Genomic DNA, 25,030 nt, shown 5'->3' on the forward strand with positions numbered 1-25,030 from the left:
CCGGCGGATGACCACCATCCGATCTGTTATTGCAATGGCTGCACATTTTGAGTGGAATGTTCATCAGTTGGACATTAAAACAGCCTTCCTAAATGGAGACTTGTTGGAAGAGGTTTATGTCAAACAACCTCCAGGCTTTGAAATTTCAAGAAATGCACTTCAGGTATGCAAGCTGAATAAAGCTTTGTATGGGCTAAAACAGGGCCCTCGTGCATGGTATGCCAAGATTCATGCCTTTTTGACCAGCAAGGGGCTGCACAATAGTCCTACTGAGAGCACCCTCTACATCAAGAAGGATGGGGGGGAAATTTTAGTCATCATTCTTTATGTCGATGACTTACTGCTCACAGGGTCCAATGAAGATAATATTGCGGATTTCAAAGCTGATTTGCAGACCAACTTTGACATGTCAGATTTGGGGCTGCTTCACTTTTATTTGGGGATCCAGTTCTCTCAAGAGAGACGTGGCACTGTTATGTCTCAGTCCAAGTATGTGCAAAAACTCTTGCACAGATTTAACATGCATGATTGTAAGCTCATAGCCACTCCCATGGAGCCGGGGCTGAAACTCACAATGCATGATGCAAGAGAATGAGTTGATGCCACATTTTACAGTCAGGCTGTTGGATGCCTCATTTATCTCTGCAACACTAGACCTGATATTCAGTTTGCAGTATCTCAAGTGAGCAGGTATATGTATAGCCCAAAAACTATGCATTGGCAGGCAGTTAAGCGCATCTTCCGTTATTTGCAGGGCGCGAAGTCTTTTGGCTTGTTATTTCCCAGGGGGGGTGACTTGCAAATGCATGCCTACAGTGATTCAGATTGGGCTGGTGATTATGACACTAGGTAGTCCACTAGTGGCAATTGTTTCTTTTTGGGTAAAGCTTGCATTTCCTGGCTGAGCAAGAAACAATCTATAGTGGCTACCTCATCATGTGAAGCTGAGTACAGGGCAGCTTTCACAGCAACAGTTGAATGTGTCTGGCTGCGTCGTCTATTTGCTGATCTTCATCTGTCATTGGAGGGTCCTTCTCCAATTCTCACTGATAGTCAGAGTGCCATTGCAGTGGCAAAGAATCCTGTGTTTCATGCTCGCACGAAGCACATTGAGGTTCACTATCACTACGTCAGAGAGAAGTTGCATGCAGGAGAGATAAGTATGATCTTTGTGTCCACACATGACAATGTTGCAGATATTTTCACCAAAGCACTTCCACGTGAAAAGTTTGAGGCATTTCGCAGTGCCCTGAACTTATATCCGTTTGGTGATGTTAGCCAGAAAAGAATCAGGACAAGAGGCTAGACACTAACTAAGCATGGCGACGCTCAAGGGCCATAGAGAAAAGGAGAACGTAAGGGCGAAACGTTATCATGGGAGGGGGAATGGGATTAGAAGGGGAGGGAATGAAGAGGGAGACTATGGCACAAGGGGAAAGGGAGAGGAGGAAGAGAAGCATGTACATGATGGGAGGAGGAACGTAAAGATGGAGACATCAAGGAAAGGGACCATGCTTTATTTGAAAGAAAGGATGAGAGGGAAATATCAAAGTACTAGCTAGGGGGCTTTACAAGAAAATAGCCCCCTCCTTTTATAGCCAAGAGAGGGGCTCTCTCCCAATAAATGCATCCTCCCACATGTATGGTGTGTGTGGAAAAGTCTCCTATGTGGGCTAGGCGGTTACGCACTCTCAATTGTGTGCGACAACCCTTTGCCTCATTTTTCCACATAAATCAAGCCCCATATCTCAAGCCTGTGATTCTTCCTTGGTCTCTCCCCAATTTTATAATATGTTCAAACCTCTAGGAGGACAAGTGGAGGGTTGGCACAAGGAATCTTGCCACCTCATCCTACTTTCCCCATTATTTAACTTGCTCTCTTGGACCTTCTATACCTCCCCCACATGAGCCTATCCTATATGGAGGGAATAACCTATTATAATATCCATCTCCACCTATTTTATATTACTTCTCCCATGGACTTTGAGCCATATCTCACTAAATGCAGCCTAGGTGGAGGGGTGGCACATGGAGGAGCCATGCCACCTTACATTTTTTAATATTACTACCATGGATTATGTACAACACACCTTATGGGTCCTCTTATGTGGAAGGGTGGCACATGGTCATGCCTTGCTACCTCAACCCTGGGCCCTATGCACACCATATTTTATTATACTATTTCCACACATACAAACACACTCATATTTATGCCTTTTTCCTTAGACAAATTTATCCATAACAGTTCCCCCCCCCAGGCAAGGAATGCACAACATTTCCATGCCTGGGTCCATCACGCACAAAGAAGGGCTTGAGGTAACGCTTGTTGATCACCTTCTTGCCATATGGTTCATGTAGCTCCTGAACTTGTACAGACCCATTGCTGCGTTCCTTGACGACTTTGTATGGACCGGTCCACAGTGGCAGAAACTTCTTATCCATTTGGTGGTCCAATCTGTTATCAAAGCATAGCACAACATCCCCCTCAGCAAAATGTCTTTCCCATCCCTTGCGAATCTTAGGATCCAAGCGGGCCTTTTGTCGATTCTTTTGGATCTCTGTTTGATGTAGGATAAGGCGTCGGGTTTCATTTAGCTTCTCAAGTTGCACCAATCGGGCCTCTACATATTCATGTTCTGTCATCCTTTGTTCTTCTGCCAATCTCAAAGCTGGAATCTCTATCTCTAGTGATAAAACGGCCTCAGTACCATATACCAACTCAAAAGGAGTGTAACCTGTAGATGTTTTATGAGTGATGTTATAAGCCCATACGGCTTCTGGGACCTTTTGATCCCACTGGCTCCTGTTCCCTGTGGCCATTTTTCCCATGGTTTTACAAAGGAGGCCATTGGTCCGCTCCATTTGACCCATGGATGCTGGATAATAGATGCTAGAAGTGTGATGATCAATACCCATGCGATCCATGAGTAACTCCACTGCTTCATTTAAGAATGGACTCCCATGGTCAGAGACTATTTCCATGGGTGTCCTGAACCTTGTGCAGATACGTTCAAATATGAAATTTGAAATTGCCTTACCATTTGCAGCGGGGAGGGCGATAGCTTCAGTCTACTTAGTGACATACTGAGTGGCTACCAAAAGATACTTCTTTTTGCAGGCGGTCATGGGCAAGGGCCCGACAAAATCTATTCCCCACTTCTGAAACGGATGGATGGACATCACTGGGTGATGTTGCCCAGGACGCAAATCCTTCCTACCAAAGAATTGACATGGTTCACAAGTTTTGCAATACAAAGTGACATCCTTGAACAAGGTCGGCCAATAGTATCCAGCATGTAAAATCTTCTTTGTATAGTCACTGGCATAGTGGCCTCCACAAAATCCATCATGATAATGCTTCAATACCTTAGGTACTTCATCTGCATCAATGGCCCGTCTTAGTACCCCATCCATGCCTTGACGGTACAACACCCCATCAAGGAGGGTGTAGCGCCTACTATCTCTGCGGATCTTCTTTCTCTCATAGCTAGTACTTTCTGGAGGAAAGGAGAAAGCAGTCAGAAACTTGTAGATGCCACCATACCATGGATCCCCAACTTCTATGGCCGCTACAAGGGTTACATCAAGGCACTCCTCTAAATCAATCAAAGCATTCTTCAAGTTGGAACAACCCCCTTTTACAATTTTGAAAGAAAATTTATATTCTTGTAGAACTGCCAACCATTTGGCCAACCGGCCCATGGGATTTGGTGATTGAAGAACCTGCTTTGCAAGACCAGTGCTAGTGAGTATAATGAAGGACTTTCCAGCCACATAATACTTAAATTTCTCAATGCAGAATTCCAAAGACAAGGCATGCTTGTCAGCCTCTGAATAGCGTCGCTTAGTGTCGAGCAATTGTCGAGAAGCAAATCGAACGGGATACATGAACCGATCCTCCCCTTGCTGGAGAAGAATACTTGCCAGAGTGTGCTCACCAAACCCAAGATTGATATAGAAAGTCTTTGACCAATCTGGATTGCGTAGAATGGGTTCTGAAGCCAGAGCATTCTTGATTTGTGCAAACCCATGATCACAATCCTCATCCCAAGAGAAATCAACCCCATCTTTTAATAGCATAGTCATGGGTCGTGTCAAAGCAGCATATTGATCAATGAAGCAGCGATAGTATCCTGCTAGATTGACAAATGAGCGTACCTGACGTGTGGTTGTTGGTGGGGAGAGCTTGAGGATGGCTTCTACCTTCTCGGGGTCAGGCTTGACACCCTCGGATGAGACAATATGTCCCAGTAACCTCCCTTGAGTGGCTTCAATGGTGCATTTCTCTGGGTTGATACTGCCATTCGCATCATTGATACTTTGAAAGGCCAACCTAACCTTCATGACGTGCTCCTTACGTGATGAGAATATACAAAAATCATCTAAAAACACCTTCAAGAAATCCCCCAAATAAGGAGCAAACACCATCTGCATAAATCTTTGAAAGGTAGCATGAGCATTGGTGAGGCCAAATGGCATTACTTTCAATGCAAATGTGCCCCAAGGTATGGCAAATGTGGTTTTTAGCACATCTTCTTTGGCAATTCTGATTTGATAAAATCCAGAGTAACCATCACAGAAAGTATACATCTCATGACCACTTACCTTCTCAAGAATGAGGTCTTGAAAGGGAAGAGGATGATGGTCCCTCTTGGTGGCTGCATTGAGTTTCTTATAGTCGATGCAGACCCGCCACTTGTTGTTTTTCTTTGGGGTGACTACCACTGGTGAAACCCATTCAATATTGTGAACCAGAACAATAAACCCAGCTTCTACAAGCTTCTGCAACTCCGAGCGCGAAGCATCGGTCTATAGGGGCCCTAATCTCCGATACTTCTGAGCCACAGGCTTCGCATCAGGCTTCAGCTCTATCTTGTGCTCTATGGCAGTCACATGGCGAAGGTGGCGGTAGCTAGTTGCGAAAAGGTCAGGGAAATCTTTAAACATTTCTAGAAACTCGTCTTTCTCACTTGGAGTGAGGTCTGGGGAAAGCATAGATTCAAGCTGTTGAGGACTAGCTGTTACCTTTTCTGCAGGTGGCGGGGTCGGAGACACCGCCATCATGTAAATTTCCTCCTTTGAGAACTCCTCCCCCCTGTCTGATTCTTCCATTGATTCAGACACCGAGGATAAGAGAGTATCACTGTCTTGCTCCTCTTCTTCTTCTGGTTCCGTGGCACCTGGTTGCACCGGGATCTTCTCCTTAGAAGCACCAAAAGACATGTGTCCTGTCTTCCAATAGTTGACTCCATCACTCTTTCTCAACCATGGTCTCCCGAGTATGGCTGGGTAACTCCTGCCTGTATCTTCAATGTCCACTACATAGAAATTGACGGTGGTGGTTAACCCATTGACAGTGATGGGCAAATCCTCAATGACTCCCAGGGTGGCGAGTCGTCGACCATCTGCTACCTTGATTCGAGTGGAGGAACGCCTTGTATATTTCAAATTCAATTTCTTCATGATTCGAGGCACCATGATATTACATGCAGCTCCCCCATCAACACACACATTTTTGACATGGGAATTATCTATGATGACATCGACTGTATGTGGGTGCCGATCAATTTCTTCAAAGATAGAAGATACCTCTCTTACCTTTCCCTTTTTCTTGTTCCTCCTTGTTGAGAGCCCTTGCTGCAGCTCACATCTCACCTTAGGGCTTAATGCTATTAGTTGAGGGAGCGTGATGCTCAAAGAACGATGAGCAAGGTCTTGAACGACCGAATAGTCTTCTTGCCCCGAGCCGATGGGAAAATCCGAGGGTGACCACTTACTCCTGCGGGATCTTTTAGTCTTCTCTGTTGGTGGGTCTGCCGTCTCAGCATCTGAGGGCTCTGAGAAGGACACCTTCTTCCTGGGGCGGCCCGGTCCACGGTTTGGAGAGGGGTCCAAGGTGGTATGACTTCTTTTCCCAAGGTCAAGAATCTCGATGTTAGAATCCTCAGTGCCTGATTCACTTAGAAGATTCACCCTTGGAATATTGGGACATTCCGTGCGATAATGACCCTTCTGGTGGCACTCGTAGCATACAACATTAGCACGGTCTCTTGGAGGGCGGTTGGCTTGATTTCTGATGCCCACCATCTCAAGCCGAAGATCATTCAGAGCCTTGGCTAGATCATTGACTCCAGGTTCTGTTGTAGAATGGATGTTTATTGATTAGTACCATGGATGTTTATTGATTAGTACCTAGATTGTGGATCTTGGTCATTGCCATGGCAGGCTAGCAAGCTAGTCCGACGCCTCTCTTGTGAATGGGATGTTCATGGTATGGGATGTGGATGTTTATTGGGCTAGGGTTAGGCCATAGACATTATACATGACCTCTATGTGCTCGAGGGTGATCTGGAAGAGCTCTACGATTGGATGGTGACTTTCACTTTCACTCGGTTGCTCATGTAGGTCAGTTCTTTGTCACTGGTTTTGTGAAGATGATCAGGATAGCTAGCTCGAGGAGTGAGTCATCCTAGGACTTGCATAGGTAGGATAATGGACTCGTGGAAGCATTACTAGGATACGGTAAGGGGCATTAAGGCAGCAAAGGCGTCCTACGAGGCCTCTTACCCGTAAGAGGCGTGCCCAATTTTAATAATAATAATAGCATTATTATTATTATTATTTTGGGTTGGACTTTTGGTTTTTTTCTTTTTTTGTAGTGTGTGGGGGTTGGGGATTGGGGGTTGGTGAGATTTGGAGGGGAGGTAGAGTATTGATGTTGACAAGTTGTATTTACCAGCTTTAAGAACTTAGGTAAAAGCATTAGAGCTACCTTCTCTTTCCATGGCATCTTCACGGCTGCAAAGGCTCTCCATTGCTCAAGGCTGTGATCTCATTATCCATGTTCAGCTTCTCATGCTCATCCATGCTCAAGTTCTCAAATTTATGTGATGAGTTATGAGTTGTATCATATGTGATATATGAGCTCTCAATTGTATTTAGACTTGTAATATGTAACCAGTGTTAAACTTCACTGGCTTCAGTTCTCATAGCTCAAGGCAATTTCAATTTTTAGAGTGCAGGCTGATCAATGATGGTTATGTTTCCTATGTGTACATATACATGTCTTGTGAATCCATGATAGTTTTTAAGTCTACTCCCCCTCTTGGAAAAACAAAAAATAACTGACACTTCTCATGCCTCGAAAATTAAGAGTCTTTAGAGGTGTGTAAGGTCGTACCCTTATGTGTCTCTTACGGCACCCCTCGTTGCCTCTTACGACCTTAGGTGCAAGTGTCGGAGGTAGGTGGGTACAGAGAACATCCTCTAATATCAATTGAAAGAGCAGAAGAGCAGTAGAGAGCTGAATGAGGAATGGAAGCAACTATTTCACAAATGAGTGATAAGGATGGCAAGATGACATGGCATACCCTGTTATATTATCAATTAAGGCATACGGTGTACGTAACTTTTTTGTTCTCCAGCTCATTCGATTCAAGAAACACTTCCTTGTAGATGAGATCTATGAAGCTGTCCTCTGGATCCAATAAGAAATCAGTATATCCTCTTATCGGTTCTGCAAAATGGTTCCATTGCATTCCAAAGGGCGAAGAGAGGTGTGAAAGAATCCTAGGTCCTAATTGGAGATATTCCTTAGTCCTTATGATAAATGTGTTTTCTTAAAGGGCCATGTAGTTTATCCCAATAATAAAGAAAGAAAACTGATAGGCTTTGTAAACTATGCTTTATCAGACACAGTTTTCTTGAAGGTGTGGAAGGCTTATAATCATGTCGTGCAAGATCTCAGGATAATGGTCATGACCTGCATTTTACTTGTGTATTCCTAAGTGTCTTACAGTGCACTGATCTGGTCTTACAGTGCACTGATAATATTCCCTGTTCTGGTCTTTCAAGTCTGTTAGATCATTTTGGCACTCTGTACATTTATTGAAACCTTAATCCATCCAAGCAAGGTGGAAGAAATGTCTGATGGGGTGGAAGAAATAATTGTGTTAACGCATGCCTGAAATTATTCTATCTATTTTTGTTGAAAAGTATTTATCCTCAGAAAATTTACAAAAATCTTGTCATACTGCAGGAAAGACTGGTGGCTATAGAAGATTGTTGTGAGCTTGGACAAGGATTTAAGCTGGCGGAGAGGGACATGGCTATAAGAGGTTTTGGTAGTATATTTGGTGACAAACAAAGTGGGGAGGTGTCACATATTGGCATGGACCTTTTCTTTGACATGCTTTTTGAGACTTTGTCAAAGGTGACGCTTAGCACTGAATGGTTTTTCTTGCAGTTCATATCATATACAATTTTGGTAATGGTGAATGCTGAGTACAGAGGGCTTATTGATATTCTTGCAACGGTTTATGTCATATTGCAGGCTGATCACCATGTCTTTTTTCAGTATGACTACAGTGAAGTCAAGGTCAGTAAACTCCGACAATTGTGGATTATTTTAAAGTTCTAATGGCCATCAGATGCTCAGAATTGTTCATTTTTTGTTTGGGACCTTCAAAGCATGTATGTTAACTTTACATCTTTGCAATTTCTTCAAAGCATGTATGTTGACTTTACTTTTTTGCAATTTCGGCACGAGATGGGAAGTATTTGAAGTGATAAAGAAACTAGAACTATACAGTATGTCTCCACCTTTATGCCTCTTTGGGACTAAAAGAAGGGGCTTGTCTTCATTGCATGCCTAGGCCTGAACAGTTAACACAAACCTTGGTTTTAAAACTCTGAACCCCTAAGGTCAAAGCAACCCAAGGTTAAAGCAATTGACACAAACATTGACTTCAAATTTCGGTTTTAAAAGTTCAAAGAAACTTAAGCCATGAAAGCAAGGGTTTAGAGAGTAAAAATTGTGATGAAGAAGGCACCATGGCGGAGGTTTATAGTGCGAAGCAATACCTTGAACCTTTGGAGGAAAATTTCTGGGCCACCGAGAAATTGCCTTTTGTGTGTTCTAGATACCAGATTTTTTAATGAAGATAACACGATCTTCCAATGGGTTGAGAAGAGCACGACTTCCAGAATGCTAGACAACTAAATTGACAAGGTTATTTCAAATGATATAAAAGCTATAAAGGGAACTAACTGTGTCACCAATTGGTCCTCAAAAGTAGAGACAATCTACATTTGTCAACATGGCAAGCGACCTCTGCTGCATGCTTTTTAATACAAGGGACCCCATTCGATAAGCCAAGCCACTATATTTTGTGACAAATAGTATGTTCAGAGAAAAAAAAGAAGAAAGCCTATCAAATGTCTTCAAACATAAAAAAAGAAGAGAGTCATTGATCTTCATCTTATATGACAAGAAATACAACCTTTCTGATTTAAGAATGTACTTGGATTCATCTTGAAATAGGTATATATAACTTATAAGCAGTGAAGCTTTCACCGTGAAAGCTTCACCACATGTTCATTGGATTGCAAGTTCCCTTTCATACTTCATCAAGGGTGTGAAGAACCAAGCTTCTCGAGAATGCGAATGTGTGCAATGCATGCAGAATTTGAATGCCAATTGGCCCTCCAATGGGGGAAGAGCACCCTCGTGAGAGTACTTGTTTTTTTTTGACCTACATGCAATGTGGGAGAGAGATGGCGGATGAATGCAAGGTGAATGGAGAGAATGCTACGTGATTCACAATGAAAGGGTGATACCTTTTCATTGATGTCCCTTGAGATCACTCAAGTTCGATCTTCCCATTTACACCTATCCTTAGCCTATGACCCATGCATCTACCATTCAATGCACCCTTCCCTTCCTATTGCCCCTACGACCTAGACACGTGTGTGCTTTTTACTAATAGAATAAGTATCACATGTCCAAATTTGATGCCGTTTGAAGTAGTGGCTCCAGCTTGACTAGTTCTATCTACTGAACTGATGCACTGCCATAACAAATCGGTCGGTGTCCATTGTAAATATAAATACATGTTACAACGTTGGCATATGATATATAATAATGTTCTAATGTCTACTAATCACTGATTAGTGATTTCTCTTTCATGACACTCCCTTCTGCGTAAATGAACATAAGTCCTCTTCTGGATCCTCTCTTGTCTCTTTCTCTTGCGTACGCTTTTCTCTTTTACTTTTGCATTTGCATCACCTCTTCATAATCTGCAAATAGTCTTCTCTTCATAGTACACGATCTCTTTTGAATCGGAACTTAAATCTCATCTCTTAGTTCTGGTTCCTCTTGATGCTGAATGTAGAAGTACCACTGTATTGCCTCTTCAATAAATCTTCATACTCACAATCCTCTTCTGAATACCAAGCTACTGAAATCTCTTCATAATAACCTGCTCAATAAGCTGAAACATATTCTCCACAAACTGGTCAGTATTAAAAAGAGGCATCAGCCAGTGCACATGCGCTTTCTCACCTGAGGGGGATAGGCATCCGGATGACAAAGATTGAGGCAATGATCCGTGTCTCATGGTGAGAGGGGCTTCATCGCCCTGGACCCCACACTCCTAGGCCGGTTAGTTCTCACGGACAGGGTTACCCCTCAAGGTCTACTTCTTCCATGAGACTCTCCTTTCTTGCCGCCGCCGCTTCTATAGGGTGGGACCAAATGGCCTCTTACAAGCTGAGTCGGAGTGTGATGACCGGGATGCTGGGAGATTTGTGGGGATTGGAGTGGCAGCGAACCGGGATAGTAGGCCGACTAGGCAAGGCTTGTTCGGACACAATTCTCACAGGTTTAGAAGCAGTTTGGCGCCTTTGGCTCTGGGAGGGCCGGTCTCTTTGTGACTTGCAGTGGGACCAAGGGGATTGGTTTTGGCCTGCTTGAGTAGGAGAGTTAGACAGAGTGGAGGAGGTGTCCTTCTTCTCCTACATGACCTGCTTCGGTCGTCGGATATTGTTAGAGGCCGTAGCTTGGACCCCGTCGAGGGAGCGCCACCAGGTTGAGCAGGATGTTCCTAGGGAAGTCAACTCACACGACGGATATTGTTAGAGGCAGCAGCTTGGACCCCATCAAGGGAGCGCCACTGGGTTGAGCAGGATATCCCCAAGGAAGTCATCTGACATTTGTGGCTTCGCCTCTGGACTAGCCTGAGGCCACGGAAGATCTCCTATTTCTTTTGGTTGATGGCTCATGTAGGGCTCCCATTGGTCCCTGGCTAGAGCAGATGCGAGTCGATGGCAGATGCCTTTCTTGTGGAGATGGAGATGATTCCCCACTGCCTGTGGGACTACTGGGCTGCGCAGAGAATTTGGTTCGCGACCTTTCAGATTGTGGCCATCAATAGTCGCGGATGTAGAGAGACTTCACTTGGGGGATTGTAGCATGGCTCATAGACGGAGGGCATGCTTTTTTCATTGACCCAGTGTCACTAGCTTACAAGATCCATGGATAGCAGGTCTCTCGGATACTTTGACGCGGCACCACCCACCAGTTCACGACTGGCATTCTCAACGGAGGATAATGTCTGGGAGACAATGGGTAGCATCATTACCTAGAACATTTGGGTTGCTTGTTGTAGCCAAGTGATGCGGGATAGGCGACAACTGCGGCGGCTACCCTTGTGGCCATGTGCAGGATATCATTTTCATGTTGCACGCTACTTGGTAGGATGGTACTCTAGGTTTGAGAGGGACTGTCATGAGGATATGAAATTATGGGACTTTCGATTTTCGACTCCCGTAATTTGCGCATGACTGCCTTGAGCCTCTTGGGCGCGAGGGTCCAGCCATGGAGCGGGACTTGGGGAATTAAAATTCCTGGTGGGCCCTTGGAAATACTGAATGTGTGCCCAGTTACTAGGCAATTAATTCCTAGGGCCAAAGTGTGCAACAGGGGGGCCAAAAGAGTGGTGCAATTAAAAAACACTGCTTTTTGGAGCCTAGGACTTTAAAAGGGGGGAGGGAGCCCTTCTTTTAGAGACAGTTGGCCAAATCAGTTTCAGAGGAGCCAGATTATCAGTTGGAGCTGCCAAAGCGTGCCAGGTGCTGCTAGAGTCAAATCGCTTTTTACCAGGAGGTTTTGGAGCCTGCCAGGGAAATTCATTTTTACCCAGGGGTCAGTTTCAGGTGATCCAGAGCCCGCTTGGGAAATTCGTTTTTAGCCAGGGGCTAGTTTCAGGTGATCTAGAGCCTGCCACGGAAATTCGTTTTTACCCAGGGGCCAGTTTCAGGTGATCCAGATCCTGCTAGGGAAATTTGTTTTTACACAGGGGCCAGTTCTAGGTGATCGCAATTGATCCAAGAGTCTGTTGTAGGTGGCGATTTCTGCCAGGGTGTCTGCTCCAGTTTGCAATTTGCTTTTGAGCTCTTCCAGGCTGTTCCAGGTGCCTGCGATCGGTTCTAGGGCTGTTTCAGAGTTCTGGACTTGACCATGTTGCTCCGGGTGAGTTGCAACTTGCTTTTTCAGGCTTTCAGGCTCTGCAAGAGATTTCGACCTGATTTTCTAGAGCTTTCTACTGTTGTGGCTGGTTTTGGTATCTTTCCAGCCGTGGGTGTTCTATTTTAGGTTGCTTCTAGGCTGTGCCAGGGTGGAATCAGCTTACCTCCGCAAGATCTAGGGTTTTCCAGCCCAGGTGACCTTTCTTTTGTGGATTCCGGGTAGAAGAAGGCTTGTCTTTGCCTGCTTTTGCCGTTCCCTGATTGGTTGCTGGCTAGTTATTGCGTTTGGGTTTCTTTCCTCGCGAAGAAGGGTTGATTCATGCTGTTGGGCAGTGGCCAGGGAGGCTATAGATTGAGGCAACCTGCTGGGGAGTGTTTGGTTGTTTGATTGTACCAGAGTTTAGTTGTTGAGGGCTTTGTCTTGCAGCTGTTCAGCCGTGTTTGGCTGGTTGGGCACTTGGTTGTGCGATTGCAGGTGTGGGTTAGATAGTGGATGCTACTGGGGTCTCTGTTGCATACTTTGGTTGGCTGAGGATATAGGATTGTCTAGTGATTGGATGCCATTCACCGTTTGAAGTTGAGCAGGAAATTACAGGGTGGGCCACGGACGGGGAGTCTGCGGGCGTTGGTTTGCCTGTGGTGCAGCTTCCGAGAGACCTTTGTAATCAGCCACTTGGCTTCAAATGAATGTTAAATAAATACCGCAAGGGGCACCAACGTTTGGGGCCAATTGGTGTCCTTGTTTTTGAGTAGGAGCGCTCTAGCTCCCGTGTGATTTGTTTTGTGGTGCATATTTACTTGTCTATTTACTGTGTATGCTGTAATTAAGTGGATCCTACCACCCTTTATGGTTTTGAGGCTGGTTTCAGGGACTGTTGGATAGTGGGACCGCCTCTGCAAGGTTTGGCCTGTAGGGATTTTCTGCACTCTTTCCGCCAGGATCCACCTAACTTCTTCAAGAGGGGTGTCTGTGGTTGGCTTGGTGCAAGTCCAGCAGACTAGGTGAAGAAGACATGTTTAGTAAATATGTCACACGTACTGAGGAGGAAATATGTCACATGTACTGAGGAGGAAGAGCAGATGTCTCAGTCTCTTGGAGGTGACCAGGGTGTAGGAGAGGAGACCCGGCATGTTGCAGAGCATCAGGATGATTGGACAGATGAGGTGGATGTGGAACTATTCAAGGCACAAATGCAAAGCTTCATGAGTGCTTTCACATAGTTCACACAGGATCCTCGCTTCCAAAAGATGATGAACTCAGATGTGCAGCCGAAGAAAAGGAAGCGTGATGATGGGGATAGGGATGTTGAAGCTAACAAGCAACCACATGTCACTTTTCAGGATCAGCCCTCTCAAATCCCCTAATGTCAACAGCAGTCTAACACGATTCCAGGACTGACTTGAGGTAAAAGTTTTCAGTCCATGGTTTCCGGACAGCAAGGAGTTTTGGCAAAGCTGGTGCAGCCAGGTTATTTTGGTGGTGGTTCAGTGTTTCAGGCTATGGTCAGCCCACAAGCCCAATTTTCGGGTATGCTTGCTAGCCAAATAGTTAGGTTTCAGCCTAGTTTACAGCCCATGGGACACAACATGATGTATGTAAATGTTGGAGCCGTCCCAGGGATGCAAATAGGTATGCCTAATGCAGCAAGAGGTAACCTTGCTTTGGGAAATATGCAAAATTCGGGTGTTGGTCTGAATAGTATGGCTTTTCCTAATGCTGGTAGTGTGGGGGATAGAGTGAGTGCTACTGTGCCTTTTGCCCAGGCACCTATTTATGACAATTTGGCACCTCAAGGGAAGTTGAAGGACTTTAAAGAGGCAGGTGCAGCCATAAAATTTGAGACATTCAGTGGGGTGCATGCAAAACTTTAAGGCCTTGACCTTTTTGCAGCATTCGATGCAGCCTACACAGGAGGGAATTTGACAGAGTCATCCAAAGTATGCCAGGCTGCAAGTTTCCTAAAGGGGAATGCACTTCAGTGGTAGACCACTATGCTTATGCAAAACACTGCACCAAACACATGGGTAGGTTTCAAGCAGGTGTTTTCGGTTGCGTCGCTTACCACGACTTTTGAAGTGGATATCATGATTGCTTGGCATGAGCTGAATTCCATTAATTGCCACAATTTAGAGGAGTATAACATCAATTTTTGGGCGGCTTTGTTGCCCGTTAGTTCCTACCGGCTTGTTCCTTTCACTAAGCAGGTTGAGAAATATTATTACGGACTGCCTAAGGAGTTGAGAGACTACTGCACGAAGACTCAAGTCTCCAATATGTTTGTTGACTCTGTGCCAACATGAACTTATGTAGAAAGAGAATGTGATACAACTTTGTGTTACAACTTCTACATACGACTTCTACATGTAGAAAGAGAATGTGTTACAACTTTGTGTTACAACTTCTACATGTAGAAAGAGAATGTGCTACAACTTTGTGATACAACTTTGTGCAGAGAGAGAAGCTCTCCAACTTGTATAAATACCCCATAATGGAATGAAGTCCACACTCTTTGGGACATTGTGTTGAGTCTACTTTAGTATTCCAAGCATTTGTCTCAAGTGTTCATGCTTCCTTGCACTCCACGTCCAAAAGCATGTCCTAACCTTGCAACTCCTCCTCCCCTCTCCTCTAACCTTGCAACCCATCCTCTCCATCTCCTCCTCCCTCGTCCTCCTTCCTTCTCCTCCTCCTCCTTCCTCCTCCTCCTCCTCCTCCTCCTCCTCCTCCCCCCTGCTCTCTCTTCTTTTCCCCATGCTCTTACACTTTCTTCCTCTCCCACTCCTATGCTCCCCCTAAACCCTTTGTTCCTCAACCCTTAAACTCCATGATCTACGAGGGAGACGAGTTCTCCACCATGTACTCTACCTTGAACCTTTGAACCTCCTTCTAAACCCTGGAACCTCCTTTTAAACCCTGGAACTCCTTCTAAACCCTGGAACCTCCTTCTAAACCTTGGATCCTCCTTCTAACCCTAGACTCCTTCTAAACCGTGGAACCTCCTTCTGAACCCTGGAACCTCCTTCTGAACCCTAGAACCTCCTTCTAACCCTTAAACTCCTCCTAAACCCTACAACCCCCAATGAAGGCGAAAGCCTTGATTACCTCAACAAAGATGATTTACGTTCCTTTTTACATATGCATGCACTTTATTTGCTTACCACACTTAAGCCTACGTCTCTCATCGGAACACGACTCGAGGTCCTAAGCTACACGTATACTACAATCGACAACTCTAATATATCTGTAGGTGACAAAAAGCCTCGGAACCCTGCAAAAATAGAATACCCAGCTCTTCCTACGAAAGCAGTAGGAAAGAGCTAACAATGTCTCAACTTATCAAGAATGCTAGCACGGCATATACTTTGATGCAGGGGAGGACTTCTGGGTTCAAAGGTGGACAGAAGCAGGAATCTAAGAATGGATCTCATGGGGATAAGTCTGATAGAAAAGCTAATCGTCAAAAGGATGAACGTAATCGTTCCTCTCCAGAGAAACGACGTGCTTTATATGAAGCTGGCAAATGTTTTATTTGCAAACAGGAGGGACGTCGGTCTAGAGATTGTCCCAACCGTAAAAAGAAGGAGCCGGCTAGTGACACGGATGAGCCATGGAATGTTCCGAAGGGCAAGAGTTCATAATTCCACAGCGGGTTGTTTACGCTTGGTTTTGTATAGCGTGGTATACAGGTACTTGTAAAAAGAATTTTGTATGTCAGAGTCTACCACTCTTTTTGGCATCCAATTTTGGATGATGTATACGGTTTGCAGAATGGTGTTTTTCCTGCTACTTTTGGATGCTCTTTGGTCATGAGGTTTCGACAAAATGAGATTACTATTTTTGTCATGAGGTTTCGAAAAAAATAAGAATGCTATTTTCGCCATGAGGTTTCAGTAAAATATGCATGTTATTCTTGTCATGAGGATTCAACAAGATGGGAATGCTCTTTTTTGTCATGTGGTTTCGACAAAAAGAGAATGGATTCCCCTAGACCTTGGTTCCAGATGCCTGGAAGTGGTCTATGTCGTGCATCGCTGGCCGCGATGTACGTGGTATACTAGTCACAGTGGGTGTACTAGTCGCTTGGTTTGCAATGCTATACGTATTTGTTATCTGCATCTCTACAAATCGTATATGCATTGTTGGTGATTTGTTGGTGGCATGGTTGGTTGTCCACTCAGATTTAGATTTGATATCTCAGGTACTTCGGATGTTCATGATGTACCACTAGTGTGGGTCTAAAGAAATGGCCATAGGTGGGTAAAGCGTGCATGAACTATCCCTACGAAGTACAGTCTGAGTATCTATGTGCATGCATTAAGTGTTTGCATATGCTCATGATGTACCACTGTTAGTGGGTCCTTAGGGATGGCCATACGTGAGGTGGATCGGACATCATGAGGAGCATATTGTTTGTGTATGCATGTATGCATGTATGTGGAATGTTTGCTTGTCTTTTGCCTAACAAATATTGTAATGTTTCCACTTGGTTTTCTTTTGCAGGCAATCGAGAACGTTTGCCTTCTTTCAAGAGGGGGGTCTGTCACAAGGACGTGAAATTATGGGACTTTTGATTTACGACTCCCGTAATTTGTGCGTGATTGCCTTGAGCCTCTGGGGCGTGAGAGTCCGGCCATGGAGCGGGACTTGGGAAATTCAAATTCCTAGTGGGCCCTTGGAAATAGTGAATGTGCGCCCAGTTACTAGGCAATTAATTCCTAAGGCCAAAGTGTGCAACAGGGGGGCCAAAAGAGTGGTGCAATTAAAAAACATTGCTTTTTGGAGCCTAGGGCTTTAAAAGGGAGGAGGGAGCGCTTCTTTTAGAGGCAGTTGGCCAAATCAGTTTCATAGGAGCCAAATCATTAGTTGGAGCTGCCAAAGCCTGCCAGGTGTTGCTAGAGTCAAATTGCTTTTTACCAAGAGGTTCTAAAGCCTGCCAGGGAAATTTGTTTTTACCTAGGGGCCAGTTTCAGGTGATCCAGAGCCTGCCAGGGAAATTCGTTTTTAGCCAGGGGCTAGTTTCAGGTGATCCAAAGCCTGCCAAGAAAATTTGTTTTTACTTAGGGGCCAGTTTCAGTTGATCCAGATCCTGCTAGGGAAATTTGTTTTTACACAGGGGCGAGTTCCAGGTGATCGCAATTGATGCAAGAGTCTGTTGTAGGTAGCGATTTCTGCCAGGGTGTCTGCTCCAGTTTACAATTTGCTTTTGGGCTCTTCTAGGCTGTTCCAGGTGCCTGCGATTGGTTCTAGGGCTGTTCCAGGAGTTTTGGACTTGACCAGGCTGCTCCTGGTGAGCTGCGACTTGCTTTTTCAGGCTTTCAGGCTCTGTAGAAGATTTCGATCTGATTTTCTAGAGCTTTTTGGGTGTTGTGGCTGGTTTTGGTATCTTTCCAGGCGTGGGTGTTCTAGTTCACGCTGCTTCTGGGCTGTGCTAGGACGGAATCAGCTTATCTCCGCAGGATCTAGGGTTTTCCAGCCGAGGTGACCTTTCTTTTGTGGATTCCGGGTAGAAGAAGGCTTGTCTTTGCCTGCTTTTGCCATTCCCTGATTGGTTGCTGGCTAGTTATTGCGTTTGGGTTTCTTTCATCGCGAAGAAGGGTTGATTCATGCTATTGGGCAGTGGCCAGGGAGGCTATAGATTGAGGCAATCCGCTGGGAAGTGTTTGGTTGTTTGATTGCACCAGAGTTTAGTTGTTGAGGGCTTTGTCTTGCAGTTGTTCAGCCGTGTTTGGCTGGTTGGGCACTTGGTTGTGCGATTGCAGGTGTGGGTCAGACAGTGGATGCTATTGGGGTCTCTGTTGCATACTTTGGTTGGCTGAGGATACAGGATTGTCTAGTGATTGGATGTCATTCACCGTTTGAAGTTGAGCAGGAAATTACAGGGTGGGCCAGACGGGGAGTCTGCGGGTGTTGGTTTGCCTGTGGTGCAGCTTCCCAGAGACCTTTGTAATCAGCCACTTGGCTTCAAATGAATGTTAAATAAATACCGCAAGGGGCACCAACGTTTGGGGCCAATTGGTGTCCTTGTTTCTGAGTAGGAGTGGTCTGGCTCCCCTATGATTTGTTTTGTGGTGCATATTTACTTGTCTATTTACTGTGTATGCTGTAATTAAGTGGATCCTACCACCCTTTACGATTTTGAGGCTGGTTTCAGGGACTGTTGGACAGTGGGACCGCCTCTGCAAGGTTTGGCCTGTAGGGATTTTCTACACTCTTTCCATGGGACATATCCGTTGGATGTATAGACCACGTCTGTGGCTGTTAGCCCTTCTTCTAGAGGCAACCTAGTCAGTGAGCCAGTGCCTTGGGAAGATGTTGGTTTTCTTCTAACAACCTCTCTTTTGTATTTACTGGCTATTTCAGTTCCTTATGGAGGCTGAAGACACCGGGGTTTTATTTCAAGCATTAATAGAAGTTTCTTTTCTCTGGAAAAAGAAAATTATAGTTCCTTGTCTACATTTCCTTCCCCTTGTGAAAAAATTATAGTTACATGTTGCTACAAGCTTGCATGCATGCGTGCATATGTATGAGAGAGAGAGAGAGAGAGAGAGAGAGAGAGAGAGAGAGATGTTCTGATATGGTTGTATTAAAGTCTGCGTGAGACTCTTCAGGATCTATGGGACTGGCGAATGACTTTTCACTAATAGTTATCCTCTACATCTAGTGAAAGAAAATATTACAAACTTGCTATGTAGTGAGTGCCTGTTGGCTAGCTTGTGTGCTATTCCTTTGCAGTGTCCCAAAAGAGAAGATACGCTAAGTTCAACGCATATCACACAAAATACAATAATGCATAGTCCATTAAAATATTTACAGCATTGTTGGAAGTTAAGTTTATGAAAAGCATAAAGAAAGTATGCTGGCTACATGCTTGCAGATGTCAATTATTGATGGGGAAAAGTAATCAGAAATTCATTCTCTTTTACTTTTTAGAGCTCTTTTTGCCACTTTGGCTTGACTCTGCCTTTTCTTTCTTCTTTTTTCCTTTCATTTTTGCCTCCATATCTTTTCCATTTCTTTTTCCTCGTCCTCTTCTTGCTTCATTTCCAAAGGTGTGTGTCCTTCTCGTGTGATCCAGAATTTCATCTCATCAATTGAATCTTAAATTTGAAGCCCTAAATATTAGCCCCTCAAACTTGTACAAGCTTCTAAATTCACCGTTGGTGAATTTCACCCTTCATATTTACCTTGTCTCTAATGTGTGTGTAGGTGCTACATCTTAGGAGTACATGCTCATCATTCTCTACCTCCCTGTAGGGTAGATTTTGCATGTCCGTGCTTCTCTATAGATCTTGGGTCTTGGCTACACTTCCCCTTTTTACCTCGAGATCATGTGAAGTGGTTCTGATTTTGCATATTAAATGCCTTTTAAATATTGATATATCTTCCCCAAGGTATTTCTGCATTCTGTAGCTGTTCGTTGAGTTAATTTCCTGTTGGTAGGACTGACTCCTGAGTTATACCCCATGATTCCATCCACTTCATTCCCTGCATGTACCATCCCGTGATCTGCGTAGCTTCCAACCTTATGTGGTATTCTACTTGGTATCCATCTTCTCAACTTTGTTGAGGTAAGCCATGAATTGACATAATGCTTCCCCTTCTAGAGATATCATACCTGTTTCAACCAGTAGGATGGGGTAGGGTGTCTGTGCCTTAACTCCTAACTCCCCTATTAGGAAATGTGTATGTGAAGTTTCTATTCTTTCCTAGAAGACCCTAGAGAGTCCGGGTGTCCAAGCTGGGCATCCGTAAAGGACTACTTACTGTCTACACAACCATAGGGTATAGAAACTCTCATTTTTCAATTCCATAGGTGCCGCCTTGCATTTATTTTGGAAGCTATACAAAGCTTTCAAGCCTTTTAGAATCCTCGTCTCGACACATGCATTCCATTTGTAGTTGTCTGTGAATTCCAGTCCTAGGTATTTATATGTGTTGACCATTTCCAAGGGCTCTCCTTCAAAGGTGACGTTAACTTTTTTATTACATGTCACAATCACCATTACTTTTGTTTTATCTATGTTGACTTGCATTCCCGAGTATCTGCTGAATTCTGCTTGCAAGTTCTCCTTGCTCTTTGCGATGAACAGCACATCATCTGCATAGCTAAGCATTGGCAAAGCATATCTACATTCCGAGCACCCTCCTTGCTGTGTATTCTCATTCACTCTTCCAAAGCATCGATAAAAAGGGTTGGTGAGAGGGCGTAGCTTAACCCCTATGTCATTGATTATGAAAACTTCCCCCTTGGAGCATGATTCATCCACTAGCAGCTGTGCTAACTCTGCTAGAACTTTCTCATAGATTTGATGTGTGGCCTCTCTTGAGTTCTTGTGGTCTCACTAAGTTTTTGAGGGACTTGAAGCTTTTCAAGTCTCTCCCACAGCTTCTTACATGGAACTGTATCGAAGGCTTTCTTGAAATCTACAAAGCAACAGTCGACAGCCTCTTTCTTATGCTTTCTCCTTCTGTTGCAGCCCTTATGGCAACCAAATGATCAACCTTTGAGTGTTTGGGATGAAACGCTGCTTGGGATGGTGCCCTGATTCCCTGTTGCTCTGCCAATTTGTTGATTTTTTGCTCAAGGATAGTGCCAGATTGCTTTTGCTATTAGGCTGTTCACCATGATTCTTCGATAATTCTTTGCCAATGTGCTCTCTCCCCCGGTATGGGTCTCACATGCACGTGCATGCACTCGCACATGCAGAGAGGGAAAGAGACGCACATACGTGCACATGCATACACACATGTGCGCGCGCGCACACACACAGAATAGAGAGTAAATTGTTATGGCTTTATGTACAGCTGGATTTGGAGGTCAATTATCATCTTCCCTCGGACTACATCGAGGATCGCCATAGATGTGAAAGTGTGCTTTCTGAGCTTGAAGTGGCGGCCAACACAGGCACAAGAGAACTAATGTACTTCACAAATAATCTGCGCTGTGAATTTGGCAAGGAGCCCACTTCGTTTGAGGTATGTTTAAAACAAAAACTTTCCAGCAATAATATAAATTCACAGAAGCTTCAGATAAAATTTACAGAAGCTTCAGGTCATTTAAATTCCACTTAAACATACTAGGCATGCACAAGAATTAAAGTTTGTTAGGCCTTAGTCTTCCTTTAAATTGGCCTTATTCTGAATGTAAATACATCTACTGAGAAATATCCTGCTTCTGAATTTCAGGTCTTACTTAAGGCAACATATATAAGGAGGGTAGCTGCAGACGTGGGCATATATCACATCTGGGTGCATTCAAAATTGGTAGTCATGGAAACCGGTATGAGTGAAACTGTCTTTGAGATACTGAAGGACGGGATGACATCAGATTCACTGCGCTCATCCCTTACTTTTCAGAATGGTGTTATTGAGGTACGTGCCTTTGGGGGAATGCTGCAAACATGAATTAAATTTGTGACTCTGTCTATTTGTCTATGTTTAGGAAAACATGCCTGGTAGAATCAGCCAGTACATATGGCCATTTGTAGGAAGACTTCTTTTTTAATCAAAGAGGAGAGTTGTAGATGTTTGTTGTAAAGAGTATCTAAATAACTACTAGGAGGGGAGAGTAGGACAATGTTTGCTGTAAGCCATGCACAGCATTCGACAAACGTTAATGATATCTCCTTAAGTGCTCCTTGAAAGAGAGCCACAATGAGTTTTCTTGTATTTCTGCATGGTATTTCCAGAGGTGTTCCGTGAGTGAAAGCTGAAATCAGTCTCTGCATAGTCTAGAGTGTATTATTCCATAGCTAGGTGATCTCCTCATGCCGTTTGCATGGTTAAATCCATCAGCTCTTGACATTGGAGGGAGTACTTGCATCTTAAAGGCGATGCTTGATGGTGTCTCAAAAGCTAACTCAAAATTGTGTCATGTGCTGGTGTTGGGTTTGTTTCTGAAAGTGAATGCCTCTGCATTTATATCCCAAAGATAGTAGTGTGCAAGTTGGGCTAGATACGAGAATGTGATGGCTCGAAAGTGTGTTTGGACACCTTTGCCAAGGGTTAACATTCGATTATGCTAGAGACCTATGGATGGCGTAGACTAATTTACAACTTTGAGGTGGCATTCATAGCTTTCTGATGCGTGTATCATGTGTTGCAGCTTCTACTTCTTGCCGAACTGCCACCTGATCGAGTCATGGAGCGGATATTTGCTTGTGTAGTAGATTTACGTAAGGGCCTCTCAAGCTTTGCAAGGCAGAAGTAAGCAGCGTTTTCCATGATGTGGAGTTTTCTATGATCATTTGTGAAATCTGGATCCATCAGAACCAGCAGATTGAGGTAGTAAGATCTGTTGGAGGGAATGATGTGTCCTGATAAGTTATGATTCCATTGTAAATGGCATTCCTTTATTCATCAACCATTTTCAACCGGCTTGTGGTGCACTTTTTCTGGTTGTCAATGGAAACTACTCAATTGTTTCCGTGCCTAGAAGTCCTTCCATAACATCATTCACCTTGGAAGCAACGTAAACCAAAATTTTGCTGATGTCTTAAGGAAACGATGTGGAATGTCAGATTCCATCCTTTCATTCAAGTACAAGAATTGATTGGAGTTGTCTCTTTGGCTCATTGAAGTTCTTATTCAAGACGGTTTCTATATTAAGAACTGAGTGACCATGTTATTAATATTCATAAGTTTGTGGATGCCATCGGCAGAATCTCAGGTCCTCAAATGCCGTGTCTATGTCTGACCATGTTCTTTGATATTCAAACATAAAAGATTTTCACCTGGAGTTGTCTCTTAGGCTCATTGAATAAGATGTTTGCCACATCTTAAGAATTGAGTGGCAATATTTGATTGATATTAGTAATGTTTGTGGATGCAATCTCCTGAACAGTCTCAGGTATGATCATAGTGATGAACGTTAAGCTAAGAGACAATCTCATTTTATAAAATCAGACGAATTATTTCTGAATACAAAAAGATGGATGACATCGTTAAACTTAATGTTGGAACCATGAAGTGATTCTTAGCTATTTCTATTCAAAGAGTAAAGACTAAAAAGTCAGGTCTCCAGAAAAGGGTTACAAGGGCACGGTATAAGTTTCATGATTCTAAAAGATTGTACATTTCACCAATGCTAGATTGCAGGATTTTTGGTTTGAGCAACAATGCTCGTGTGCTTGTCCATCAATTTTGTGCACTCCCACGGAGGTTGAGCATGTGTGCGACATCAGAGCATTCATAATTCTTTATTAAAGACATGGATTTAGATCATGCCCCTTCTCTTGAGGTAGAAGTACTAATAGATACCAGAGGTTAGTGTAACTTGTGCTCATGTTTGTTGTTGTGTATTGTTTGATGTGTTTGCACTCCAGATTATTAGCTTTTGCATAGTCGGTTGTGTTTTCTAGGGTTTTAACTTTGAAATATTCCTCGGCCTGAGAACATCGACCCTCCTTTTAATGGCTGGCTGATTTGCATGTGTTTGAATTCTATGCTCTAGATTCTTTGTTTGGCCACTTGCTGTTGTTTCTTGTGAACGTGACGGAGTTAATACTACACTGCAAGAAGATCAAGGCGAGGGTGTGTGAAGTTGTGCTCTCAAAGGCTAAGTATTGGGCTCCGATAGTTACGATTCCTGCGGGTTGCTTGGTCGTCTTGTTGGCCACTTCGTTCTTGTTGGTTTGTTTTTTTGAATGGTTCGGTCGACCTGGTGATTCTTTCTAGTGTCACGCTTTTTCAAAAAATCAGAGTCGTTCCTTTCCTCCATTGTGTGTGTGATTTTCGAGTGACATGTTGAATCCGAAAATGGAGGATCTGGCTAGCAAAGGTAGAGATGTCTTTAGAATGTGTTGTTTTGAGTCTTTGTGCTTCCTCAGGAATGTCTAGCTGCTTGAAATCAGTTCTTACTCCTTCCTCAGGAATGTCTAGCTGCTTGAAATCAGTTCTTACTCCTGCGGAATGTCTAGTTGCTTGAAGGCGTCCTTAGTGAAGTCATGCATGCAGATGAGAAAGCATCTTAGTTTTTGTGAGAGGTTGTGATGACGATGAGTGGAAAGGCATGGGTGCGTACCTTCCGCTAATTTCGGGCGTCCTATCATACTTTTCTGTCCATTGGTCGAGCGAGGTGATTTGGGTTGTGCATGAATTTTCTTCGATCGTTTCTGGTCGCAAATCAGGAGCTGTTCGAAGGATGCGCATCTAACGTCCTTGTTGTGGCTACTTTGAGCAGAATGCGGTTTGTCAGCATAGCCTGTTGTGGTATGAGCTTGAGCCTGGAGAGAATTCGATTGATTTGTACGTTGTCGTCTGGCATAGATTATCGTATCTGTCATCTTGTGGCCGGTGATTGGGTATGCTATTGTGACTGGGAACGATTTGTTGCTCAGATGTATCCATTGTTGATTGAATTGCCACTTTCTGTGCATTGCATTGAATGCATCTGGTGGATTGTCTCATAAGGCGTGCTGATTTTCGTGATTGTGCTGATATCGAATGTGTTGTTGCATGTCGTGATGATAGATCTAGTGTCCTTGGCGCCAATTGCAATTTATGATTTTATGCAGACATTGGGTTGTACTCCATTGCATCTTCCCTCTCGAAAGCATTTCATGATTGTTTCACTATCAGAGTTCACCAAAAACATTTTTGTAACCAATACAAAAACCTTGAACTTCAAAATTTACAAGGTCTTTTTTAAAAGATTTTGCACGTTTTTCACCAACATATAACTAAATGGCCTCAACATTACAAATTCAAAAACCTTCTCTT

General features: G+C 43.9%; 1 protein-coding gene across 1 annotated transcript in view; it reads left to right on the top strand.

Annotated features, from left to right (window-relative positions):
• The window catches only part of LOC147887172 (DEAD/DEAH box helicase), a 165,219-nt gene extending 142,033 nt beyond the window's left edge, over positions 1-23,186 (top strand). Inside the window, exons 10-14 of the mRNA XM_087394131.1 lie at positions 8,039-8,212; positions 8,333-8,377; positions 21,116-21,286; positions 21,497-21,682; positions 22,416-23,186. Coding sequence (XP_087250257.1) covers positions 8,039-8,212; positions 8,333-8,377; positions 21,116-21,286; positions 21,497-21,682; positions 22,416-22,520 — 681 coding nt within the window. The 3' untranslated portion in view covers positions 22,521-23,186. The remainder of the gene's footprint in view (positions 1-8,038; positions 8,213-8,332; positions 8,378-21,115; positions 21,287-21,496; positions 21,683-22,415) is intronic.
• The last annotated feature ends 1,844 nt before the right edge of the window (positions 23,187-25,030 follow it).

The sequence above is a fragment of the Dipteris shenzhenensis genome, chromosome 23 (assembly GCF_047967505.1).
Source record: "Dipteris shenzhenensis isolate YYH24624 ecotype China chromosome 23, Dip_SZ_1.0, whole genome shotgun sequence".
NCBI classification, from domain to species: domain Eukaryota; kingdom Viridiplantae; phylum Streptophyta; class Polypodiopsida; order Gleicheniales; family Dipteridaceae; genus Dipteris; species Dipteris shenzhenensis.